This window comes from Seriola dumerili, unplaced genomic scaffold, assembly GCF_002260705.1.
Source record: "Seriola dumerili isolate Sdu_G_001 unplaced genomic scaffold, Sdu_1.0 BDQW01000219.1, whole genome shotgun sequence".
Lineage (NCBI taxonomy): Eukaryota > Metazoa > Chordata > Actinopteri > Carangiformes > Carangidae > Seriola > Seriola dumerili.
The window spans coordinates 1,556,053-1,567,417 of record NW_019174474.1 but is presented as its reverse complement, the minus strand read 5'-3'; the positions used below and the strand labels follow the sequence as shown (position 1 = coordinate 1,567,417).

General features: G+C 42.7%; 3 protein-coding genes across 4 annotated transcripts; 1 reads left to right on the top strand and 2 right to left on the bottom strand.

Annotated features, from left to right (window-relative positions):
- Positions 1-607: 607 nt before the first annotated feature.
- Positions 608-1,708, bottom strand: LOC111228688 (cholesterol 25-hydroxylase-like protein 1, member 1). The gene has a single exon (XM_022754694.1). The coding sequence runs from the start codon at positions 1,706-1,708 to the stop codon at positions 884-886; it is 825 nt and encodes a 274-aa protein (XP_022610415.1). The 3' UTR covers positions 608-883.
- A 619-nt stretch (positions 1,709-2,327) lies between these two features.
- LOC111228580 lies at positions 2,328-8,083 on the bottom strand. 2 transcript variants are annotated; one of them, XM_022754555.1, is made up of 13 exons: positions 8,048-8,083; positions 7,194-7,453; positions 5,835-6,410; positions 5,310-5,369; positions 5,168-5,220; positions 4,923-5,067; positions 4,397-4,788; positions 4,081-4,309; positions 3,807-3,921; positions 3,497-3,608; positions 3,284-3,395; positions 2,593-2,705; positions 2,328-2,501 (listed from the first exon to the last, which is right to left on the bottom strand). In XM_022754555.1, exons 3-13 carry the CDS (start codon positions 6,396-6,398, stop codon positions 2,432-2,434), a joined length of 1,965 nt encoding a protein of 654 aa, XP_022610276.1. In that variant the 5' UTR covers positions 6,399-6,410; positions 7,194-7,453; positions 8,048-8,083; the 3' UTR covers positions 2,328-2,431. The 2 variants fall into 2 exon arrangements, with proteins under 2 accessions (XP_022610276.1, XP_022610275.1); XM_022754554.1 differs by having other exon boundaries at positions 7,371-7,453.
- Positions 8,084-8,844: 761 nt separating this feature from the next.
- Positions 8,845-9,678, top strand: LOC111228628 (cholesterol 25-hydroxylase-like protein 1, member 2). The gene has a single exon (XM_022754620.1). The coding sequence runs from the start codon at positions 8,845-8,847 to the stop codon at positions 9,676-9,678; it is 834 nt and encodes a 277-aa protein (XP_022610341.1).
- Positions 9,679-11,365: the final 1,687 nt, after the last annotated feature.

Genomic DNA, 11,365 nt, shown 5'->3' with positions numbered 1-11,365 from the left:
ATCACAAAGACAAAACACCAGATAAGTGAACCTTGTGTTCAAATTATGTTGTCAAACCTTCACGTGCTACACGAGACAAAACTTTGATATTAAATACCAGTCCAGGCCTCCATGTACATTTCTAATATCCCCATGCCTCTACTTTTTGCTGTGTCATTTTCTGTAATGAATTCCACATTCCTGTCAGCCTGGAGCCCCTTATTCAGTCCAAACGGAGTATTTAGCCTTAGCCTTAATTCCCCTTGTGTTGTGTTCAACCTTGAGGTGACTAGCCTCACAAACAATTCTTGGATTTCTTGTTCAAATGCTCCTTATTCCTGTGTGTTTGTAAGGGAAATGTTGCTGCGAAAAGGTCTTTCAAAGATTTTGTATTATGTAAGAAGATTGTGAGAAAAGCTACAAATTACTGTTGGTTACCTCACTGGAATGACTTGATTGATGTGTGATTATGCACACATAGCATGCACGGGGAATAATGTATTGAATGGCACAACTTTTATATAACTTTTATATTCCATATATCACAGAAACAACATCAATAGAAATAGAGCCAAAATATAATTTTATTGAATGAATAGCCATAAAAATACACTTTTCATTGACTTTTATTTTGTATTGTGCAAGGTTAATCCATTGAGGAAGCTGCCTCACAAAGAAAACCAGGAGGAGCAGCAAGGAGGCAGCAAGTGCTATAAAATTAAAGACACAACAGTAAATAAAGAATAATGATATGATGATAATGATATGATAAAGAAAATAATGGAAATTGATTTGAGAAAGATAAAGAATGTGACAGTGCTAAAATAGCTCTGACAATAACTTACAAAGGAAAAACACTACACATGCAGTATGTACAGAATTGCTTTCTGTTGTTATCAGCTTCTCACAGTTTTTTCTTCAGAGGAACAGCAGTGCCAAAGATTATGTCCCAGTGACTGAAGAAAGGAGCGTAGTTACTGCTCGGCCTCTGGTGGTGCATGTTATGAGCTGGTGCACCACCCAGCAGACCAAACGGCACCAGATGGTTGAGGGTCCATGGCAGGTCATAGCCTATGTGGTCCTCCACAGACATCCAGATACTGAAAACCGTCATGCACCACGTGGTGAGCGGGTGACATTTTAAAAGAATAGGGTCCTGGTTGCTCCAGAGTCCGACAGTCATCAGTTCTGGGATGCTGAGCTGCTCAGTCGACCACGAGAAAGGTGCTATGTATTCATGGTGGATTGCATGGATCCACCGGTAAAGCTGTGTATGCTTGTGATGTATGAAATGCCAAATATAGTACTGAGTGTCAAAGAGGAGAAGTGCAGCCAGTCCATCAACGAATACCTCATACAGAGTGGGAGCCTCCTGTGGCAGAGTTGGTGCTGGCAATATAAACATGCTAATTATTACAGCAGGGAGAACAAAGAAGATATGGTTATACAGCGCTATAAAGAAGCTCTTAGCCATCATTTGCACTGTTGGCTGCATGTCTGGTTGGATCTTGTACTGATACAATAATGGCACTTTTTCTCCCAAGAGATCCAGTACAGCAAACGGCATACTGAAGAAGAAATAGCTGGAAAAAGCAAGTAGGACTGGGAAAAAAGGAGATGAAATTAGAGGCAGGTGGTGCAAAAGCAGATAATCCCAGAGAGGCTGAAGCAGACGATCTGAGGCCGTGGAGGGCAGGAGCTTCAGGGGCAGCTCACTGATGTTCAACATCTTGCTGTGGTACAATGCAAGCTGCTGCAAGTCTCATGATCAAGACAAAATTCTGCCTTTATATAGTGGAGTCCAACAGAAGGGGCTTTGCTCCCAATCGGAACAGACCAGCAGCTTTTTGTTTTTCCCCCAGCAGCTCAGTGTTGACAAAAAGACCTTCACAAGAAGATTAACAAAAGCACTCAAGAACATGCATTTAGACACAACTCACTTTATCAGCCAGTACAGGGTCAAACATTTTTATGCATGGAAGGAAGGAAGGAAGGAAGGAAGAAGGGCAAAAACATTGTTTTGAAAGTGTGAAATATAGCACATTTTCTTCAATATTTCCAGCTCAGAATAGATTCTTATTTTGTCCTATATAAAATTCTGATCATCTTAAAATTAAAAAAGTGTTGATGCAACTGTTCACATTGCATGTAAAAGGTGACTTTGGATACCTCATGCTGATTGTCAGACACAACTCTACTACTCTACTTCTTTTATTGTTCATCCATAGATAAGTTAAAGCAGTGTGTAAGACCCACAAGGGTACAAAGTCCTCCAACTCAATCCACGATAAGCCTTGAGACTTTAAATATTAGTTCAAAATATGAACACTTATCACACTCACACTGAATGATCATAACAACATGATTTATTGGGTAAATACAAAATTTCATTGAAACCATGGTTCATGTATCATAAATCACAAATTAATGCAATCGTGCTCTTTTTCACCAGCTACTTCTTTTCACTGGCTGCCTTCCTTGAAACCGTTTTGTTGGTGTTGACATATTTTTGTCGATCATTTCTGAAGAGAAAAGAAAAACAAACTCTTAACCTTGTAACCACTGAAAGAAATGTCAATGTTTTTTAAATGTTTTTTATGTTTTCTGATGTACCTGCTCATTTTCACTTTGTTTCTGCATCCCAGTCCTCCCTCCCAGTGGCTGCTGCGTGCGCCTCTCGTCATCATGCTGCCACAGCTGATGCAAGACTTTCCATTGCTGTATGGCTGCGACAACAAACATGGTGGAGATTACATTCAAAAAATGTACCCACTATCAACCTTATGCATTCATGTTTCCAGCTGGAACCAAACTTTGTATTTTTTTAATGAGCAATTTAAGTGAGCCAATCAATTCTTCCCCTCTTCTTTTCTCCTTTTCACCTGATATAACTTCTGACTTCTTTTATGAATACCTCGAAGTTTCCGTTCCTGGATCTTTAGTTCAATATGCAGCATTTATCTACTTTACCAGTGACAAGTTTGAGATGTGCATTTTTTAAATTATATTCCCTACTACAATGATAGAAAAAGGTGAAATACTTACTTTCAGCCTATGTCTGTGGTTTGGAGATTAATGTAAGGTTGTGAATTATGTAAACCAACACAGCATACAGAAGATATAAAAATAAAAATTCTTGGCAGAGAGCTGTGACGCCGACCTTTATGCTCTTTGTTAGTGTTACTTTGAATGGAGGTGATGTAGGATATTATACTTCTCTTCAGTGAACTGAGTGCAAATCAGCCTGGATAACAGTATTAGCTGAAGGCCTAAAATGTAAAGTCATGTCATGTCTATAGCTCACCTGTTCTTTGGCACAGTAGCCACAGATCATCCTGGTGGCGAGTTCCATGGGGTGATCCTGGTCCTCGTCGTGGCACACATCACAGGGGTACGCCCGGCCGCAGCAGGGAAACCTAAGAACATGGGTACAAAGCTTTCACCAACTTCTCCAGGAACTTCTCAAAGCTCAGATATCAGTCACGTGAAAAAAAATAGGGCACAGCAAGCATGATACCTTAACCAGCGATGGCTCTGTTTGTAATGTTTGCATGTTCCTTTTTCCGGCAGTGGCTTCCCCTTTTGCACAGCAGGGTCTCTTACTGTCTTATAATTAACAGTGCTTGATCCTGCACAAAGGGAAAAAAAAAATCACTCTTTGTCTATATATATATATAATTCTCAAATTTAAAGGTTTTCTTGCAGTGTAGCTTTTCAAATAACAATGTATGGTGAAAATGGACAGTGAGCCAACTGTCGTACTTTGTTGTTGTAAGATCTCAAACCTTAACTGATCCCTTTGATAACAAATGTAGGTGAGCTCTGACCTAGTTTGTTGGTGCGTGGCTGAATATACTGGAATCTTGTGCTCTCAGCCAGGATACTGAGTTTGCTGTGGCAGTGTTCACAATTAAACTCTTTTGTTTGTCCATAGGAAAGGTTCTGTTGAAAAATGAAAATAAAAGAAAGCTCTTTCAGAGAAGGTCAGAGCTCATCAAAACATAACAGTATTGCAGTTATTTTGGGTGTTATTTCACAATGTTGACTTTTACACAAAAAAAAAAAAGCATGTACAGCAATGACCAGAACATGTTTCATTACCTGCACAGGGCACTCCTTGGAGCAGGAGAGGCAGCCCAAAACGAGATCACAGTCCTGAAGCACGAGGTCAGCAGGTGCAGCATTGTGGAGGTCCAGGTATCCCAGGATATCACTGTAATGGTGCAGCATGCAGGGCCTGAATGCAGCATTGATGCTTGCATTGCACTTTTCACACTGAGCGGTGCAGGCTGTCCTTCCAGTGAGTGTCAGGTCTGCAGTTACCTTACACCTGCAGACAGGACACATACGGCACAGAGTCCGCTTTACAACTGAAGATCAGATCTTAAGCTATCATATTTTTGTTCTTTTTCCTTACCTATTACACTGAAGACAAACTGTAATCTGTTGGGCGACTACAGTGGCAGTGTTCTCTCCCAGCCTCAGTCCCAGCACCTTCACCTCTGTGCCTCTGCGGGGATCACTGATCTTAATGTTCTCCACCAGATGACTAGCTTCCTCCTCCTCCTGCTGCTGCTCTTCATCGCAGCCTGGATGCAATAGCTTTCCTCCCTCCATTGACCTCTCACATTCTGTCTTTTCCAGTTTTCCCTCAGTACTGGCATCCTCATCTGCATCTGCAGCAGCAGCGGTGTCAGAGGCAGGATCAGAGGAGTGATCATTCTCTGATTTTTCGCACACTGTTGCCTGGAGCTCCTGGTACGGTATAAACTGCAGTCCAGCCTTTTCTAAGTCAACGTCTTTTTTCAACTGAAAAAATTTCAAAATGAAAATGTTATAATTAGCATTAAGTAAAATATTTAAAGCATTTATTTACAGCTCAGTAAATTCAAAGGGAAGACAGATTCACAATCATCTGCTGTTCACACAGCTGGTAGTCTCACCTGCCTGGCTCCCTCAGTGAACAGTCTCTCCAAACTGCGATCCAGCCAGCGAAGAAAAGGGCGGAAGAGCAGTTCTATCTTTCCCAGAAGCTGATTGGTTGCATGCTTGGCCTGAAGCCAGTCCAAAGATGCTTGTTGTACATGTCTGCACAGGCAGAAACATTATTAAAATGACTGCAACTGTCTACTGTCAACAGCAATCATTCAAAACATTAAATATCAAAATAAACTGGAAATTATTTTACCTTGCCATTACTGGTGGCAGATCCTGATCCAATGGTATATCCAATGTGAAAATCTAAGGACAATGTATCAAGGTCATGAGGAACAGTTTTGTTTATGTCAGTTACTTAAATATGTTACAGAATCTTTAGTGGTGGTCTTTACCTCCTGTGGGTAATTGCCTGGGAAGCTCACCATGATGTCAATCTCATTCAGATCAAAAGGCTGTAAGTCAGAATGCAGAAGGTCAGTATTTTACCAGATAATAATGTATTTAATCAAATGGCTGGCTATGTTTTACCCTATATTGGGGTCAGTTGCTTAGAATTATAATTAGGGAATAGTGTAATACCAAAATTTTACTTTCCAATTACTTGCTGTCAAGTGAGCCAGTTTTAATCACTGCCTTACCCCATTTCTCTTTTAACAAACAGGATTAATTCAATCTCTGTGGTGCATGATACAAATCCGGTGTTTTCCTGTGCTAATTAACAATTACACAGTGAGTGCTGTCATAGGGTTAGAATAATGGTTGTATTCTTAATCAATGGTTAGGTTCAGTATTTGTCTCTGAACAACAGCAATACTCGATACAGTTTCATTTTGTGTTATAAAGACAATATGTATGTGGATTTTTGCTCTGAGCTCACAGCAGAGAAGTGGAGATAGAAGGTAGAAGACGATATATACCCAGTCTGGATCAGTGGCTTGTACAGTCGCCCTGTAATAAATAAGTTTGCCATCACTTCGTTCCTGAACAATCAGCTGGTCTTTAGGAAAACGCTTCTTCAACTGCTTGATCTCTGTGTCTCGTAACTGATTGGCGAGATCCTCTGTTAGATCACAGAGTTTGATCTCCTGGAGGATGCTGGGGCGGGGTACTGGTGGCATCCTCTGGGCGGGTCTCGTTTGATTGCCAGAGACAGGCATGTTGTCCACTGGCGGGATCTGTGGTGGATGCCAGAAGCGACATCTGTCCTCCATAGAGCAGTGGCCTGAGATAAAGTAGCGACAGGGGCGGCGGCCAGCTGCTGGGGCAGCCCTGGTGTTATTAGCTGGAGGAGGTGTAACGTCTGACTGGCTGAGTGTCCTGATTGTTTTCTTCTCATGAGCACTGGCGTCATCTCTTACATGTAGAAATTTACATTTCTTCCCATAACTGCAGTATCTTCCTTGAGAGAAGAAACGGCACAGCTGTTGTGTTTGAGGAACTGGCTCAGATTTACCTGTCTTACCATCCTCACCATTCTCCATTGTTGTCGACACCTGAATGAATGAATACAGTAACAAAGACTATTGAAAAATGCTGCCACAAAGCGGGAAGAACACAGTGGTTCCTAACCGCTTGTGACGCCTTAAAATGAACTACTTTATGCTTGTGTGTCACAAGCATAAATATACAGATTATGGCCTTTATGCATGCATGAATTGTGAGCAGTTCAACCAAGGAGTGATTTTCCTTCTCTGATTGTTTAACTTGAAGGATCTGTAGAGGCCTGAAGAAGTATCCAGCATTTCACCAGAAAGAGCAAAATATACATTATTTTGTTTAACAGAAGTATCTGGTGACCCCCTAAATTTTGTTCTTGGGGGCTGTGATGGGAAACCACTGGTCTAAAATATCAGTGTATGCTGCAGCATTAAAATTTCGTTTAATTTAAATACATGAAAGGAATTAATGCAAATCATTAAAAAACTGGTCTGAAGATTGTGTACAGGGATATCTATATACCTTGGGCCATATAGTGTAGCTTTAAGGCCTGGGCAAAGCGTCAACATTTTCTCCAATGTTTACCACCCTTGTAGTATGATAACATTACCAACGTTATCTGTTTACTTAGCTAGCTAAACTTTACGTACAGTGGAGGGGAATTGTCTCTCTACTGTTGTCATTCAAATCAAAGAAGTTATAGCAGGAAGATGACATTACCTACAATACACACAAGGGTCCGCATAAAGGTTTATTCCTTGTAATGTTAAAACTTTAAGTGTTTGAAAGCTTCAAATAGCCTTTAAAATGCTTTTACTGCAACCTGTCATGTGACTTACGTGCTGCCATGCGTGCTAAAAGCCTAGTAGTTTCTCGTTATTACGTATGACAATAAGTTACGAATCGGTGGAGGGAACAATCTGGTCCGTAATGCTCCTACATCAATGGATGTTACCGGAGCCTGTCAATTGCAGAAAAACTTATCATGTATAGAGGTTCTGAGGATTTCTACTTACAGACTGTGGAAAGGTCCTCTGTTGTACATTGAATAGAATTTAGCTTTGGCGCCCTCTACAGTCTGGGAGGTTCAATGTTCATTCTTGACCATAGAAACAGTAGTTGAGAAAACATATCACACAATCTTAATTAGTAGATGGAGTTTGCCCAGTTGTAACCGAATGATAATGTAGATTTTCATTTTTCTGTGCACTTTGACATAACATCCTTGTTGGCTGGAGACGTTCAAAGTTCAATTACAACACAAATCCAATACCTATCTTATAATACACTGTAAAATGTTGTACATGTTTAGTGAAATCAACTAATCCTTTCTCATGCGTTTAATCTAAATATATACCTTTTGTTTATTTCAAATTAATTCAACTTGGAACGACTATTTGCATGAATGAACTGCTGAGAGATCACTCAGTCAACTCATTACATTAAGCTTTTAAAGAAACAAAACTAGCATTTTAACAGACTTCCCAGCATGCATTGTTGCACCTACACCTTTTGGTCATAAGATCATTAAGACAACATGTATAATCTGTTAAAGTGCTCAGAAATGATGTAAATTTAAATTGCACAACAACAGGGCAAACTCCATCTCCCGGTGAAGGTCACGTCATGTGGCTGACAAAAAACCCCCAGAACAGCTCCTTGGACTGTGTGAAATAGTTGTTTCAATACTTACTTCATCTTTTTCATAGTAAACTGATAGTAGGCCTACTGTAGCAGGGGCTCTGTTAAAATGCAGGAGTAAAGAGTTACAAACAGCAAAAAATTATGAAAAATCTAAACTTTTGTATTTCTCATAAATTCAATATTCACTTTGTACATGTAAATATTAGCAATTTATATATTTTCCACTAATATTGTTCAGATTGTGTACTTGGTTCATATTAAAATAGATCTGTACTGCATCAGTGCATCTGCTCACTTGAGTACACCTGACCTGAAGATAATTTACTCTGTATTTTGTATATTATATTGCAGTTTATGTATATCTTAATTCTAATTTTGTTTTTTCTTTAAAGTGTGACGTATATGCTCTTTGTGTCTCTTCTTTTGAAAAATATTCCTGTGTCCCTTTAGACACCTTGTTCTCTGTTGGTCTTTCTGTCTTTACATGACCAAATGAACTAAACAAGAATTCCAGTGCACTTGTACCAGTGTAAAATGGCAGATTAAGTCACTTGAATTTGAACTTGAACAGGGATAGCTCTAACAGAAAGTAAATAAGTAAATAGTGTCATACACTGAAGAATTTATTTCAAATTATTTATCATGTGGAGAGCTATATGTTACCAGTTACCCAGGGTGTATGAATAATTCATTTCACCTGTCTTTCACTTGATACCACACAGTGAGCAAAGCACAAACAGACACTTGTGGGATTCAGTCTTTACCATAGTTGCTGTTACATGCTAGAGCATCTACATTCCTCAGACATAAGGGATAAGATATTGACCTTGTGATTTTTACTTCAGGATGGATCTTACAGATAGCAGTGCAGATCTTTGGATAGGGTGCTTAGGAAACGACTCATTGCTGCAGCCTCTGTGGGACAGCCTGAGGCTCAACTACAGAGACTATCTGAGATCTCCACTTTTCCCCGTTGTTCTGACTGTGTCTTCCTACTTTGTCTTGTGCCTTCCTTTCCTTGTTTGTGACATCATGGGGGACAGGTGGGCATGGGTCCAGCAATTCAAGATCCAACCTAGCCGGCGGCCAACAGCCTCTACGCTTCTGCACTGTGGAGGTGTCACCTTCTACAACCAACTGTCCCTTGTGCTCCCAGCATCAGTGGCCCAGTGGGCATGGAGGCCACCTGTGGACCTGCCGGACCAGGCTCCTTCCCTGCTGGAGCTCATAGTTGGAGTGATAGGCAACCTTCTGCTCTTTGACTTTCAGTACTTCATCTGGCACCTGCTCCATCACAGGATCCGCTGGCTGTATGTCACCTTCCATGCCATCCATCATAATTACTCGTCTCCCTTTGCTCTTGCCACTCAGTGTCTCGGTGGCTGGGAGTTGGTCACAGTTGGCTTTTGGACCACCCTGAATCCTGTGATCCTGCGATGCCATCTTCTCACCACATGGGCCTTCATGGTGTTGCATGTCTATGTTTCTATAGAGGATCACTGTGGCTATGATTTCCCCTGGTCTACATCACGTCTGATACCCTTTGGCATCTACGGAGGGCCCAGCAAACACGACGTGCACCACCAGAGACCCAACACCAACTTTGCACCACACTTCAGCCACTGGGACAAATTATTTGGCACACACGCTGATTTCAGTTTCTCTACCCCTTTAAAATAGAAGGCTGTTACACTTTTGGTGGAAGCTATAGATAGCGACCTGTGTTTTTAATGTGTTTGCGTTTGTTTTTCCAAATTATCTGGATATTACAATGTGAAGAGTGGGAATCCACATTTTTCTTTACACACACACAGAGGCATGTTACCGTATACCAGCGGTCCCCAAACTTTTTTCAGTGGGGGCCACATCAACTTTCCTTTCTGAGATGGGGGGCCTAGGTTAGTCTATAACAGGAAATGATATGGGCCAGGGTGACAACCAGTATTATTGTGGAGATTACAATGATAATTTGTTGTAGCTGCCCTTCGTTTGGCTTTGGCACCACCTGTTGATTTGCAGAAAAAAGTAATAAAAAGTCTTCACATGTGTTTATTTGAAGTACCACAGATACTCCATTTATTTTATAGAAAATAACAACACAAACTGATGGTAATGCCCGGGGGGGGGGGCCGCCGGCGGGCCGCCGGGCGCTAGCTCTGCTTGCTGGGCGCAATGCCTGTGCCGGGGGGGGGGGGGGGGCGGGCGGGCCGCTGGGGGGGGGGAGGCGCCGGCGGGCGCCGGGCGGGCTAGCTCTGGCTTGCTGGGCGCAATGCCTGTGCCAGGGGGGGGGTTGCCAGCATGGCCGCCGGGCGGCTAGCTCTGCTTGCTGGGCCGCAATGCCTTGCGGGGGCGGGGGGGCGCCGCGCGGGCCGCCATGGGTCATCTCCTCATATGCTGAGGTGCCACACCATTAAGACTAGTGTGAATGTCACAAACGGAAAAAGTTTGTCCATACGTCCACAAGTTTGGTGTCTACGGACTCGGCTCGTCACGCTGAGTAACATTATGTCAGCCCCAGCCTTCTGAGTCCGCTCCTTCCGAAGGCCGCCATGGGCGGTCTCTCATATGCTGCCGGGGGACACGGTTTAAATTCTGTGTTTTAATAAATTTCCAAAAAATTTTGCTCGAAAGTCCACAAATTTGGTGTCTACGGACTCGGCTCGTCACGCTGAGTTAACTATGTCAGCCCCAGGCTTCTAAGTCGCTCCTTCGAAGGATGCCTCGTTAAACGTCTCCGAGGCCCGCTTGCTGCGACGAAAAATTTTGTCAAAAGTCCACAAATTGGGTGTCTACGGACATCGGCTCGTCAAACTGAGTAACATATGTCAGCCCCAGCCTTCTGAGTTCGCTCCCTTCCGAAGGGCCGCAATGGGTCATCTCTCATATGCTGAGGTGCCACACCAGCGGTCCCCAAACTTTTTCAGTGGGGGCCACATCAACTTTCCTTTCTGAGATGGGGGGCCTAGGTTTAGTCTATAACAGGAAATGATATGGGCCAGGGTGACAACCAGTAATTATTGTGGAGATTACAATGATAATTTGTTTGTAGCTGCCCTTTGTTTGGCTTGGCACCACCTGTTGATTTGCAAAAAAAAAAGTAATAAAAAGTCTCTCACATGTGTTTATTTGAAGTACACAACAGATACTCCTTTTATTTTATAAAAATAACAGACACAAACTGATGGTAATGCCGGGGGGGGGGGGGGCGCCGGCGGGCTCCGGGCGGCTAGCTCTGCTTGCTGGGCGCAATGCCTGTGCCGGGGGGGGGGCGCCGGCGGGCCGCCGGGCGCTAAGCTCTGCTTGCTGGACGCAATGCCTGTGCCGGGGGGGGGGCCCAGCAGCCCGCCGGCGCCTAGCTCTGCTTGCT

Bases quoted from the DNA above. Each gene is read 5' to 3' on its own strand.
- LOC111228688 (XM_022754694.1), bottom strand. From the start codon at position 1,708: ATGTTGAACATCAGTGAGCTGCCCCTGAAGCTCCTGCCCTCCACGGCC.
- LOC111228580 (XM_022754555.1), bottom strand. From the start codon at position 6,398: ATGGAGAATGGTGAGGATGGTAAGACAGGTAAATCTGAGCCAGTTCCT. The intron at 5,221-5,309 runs GTAAAGACCACC...CATTGTCCTTAG, and splicing joins CAGGCAATTACCCACAGGAG to ATTTTCACATTGGATATACC. The intron at 3,922-4,080 runs GTAATGAAACAT...ATTTTTCAACAG, and splicing joins CCAAGGAGTGCCCTGTGCAG to AACCTTTCCTATGGACAAAC.
- LOC111228628 (XM_022754620.1), top strand. From the start codon at position 8,845: ATGGATCTTACAGATAGCAGTGCAGATCTTTGGATAGGGTGCTTAGGA.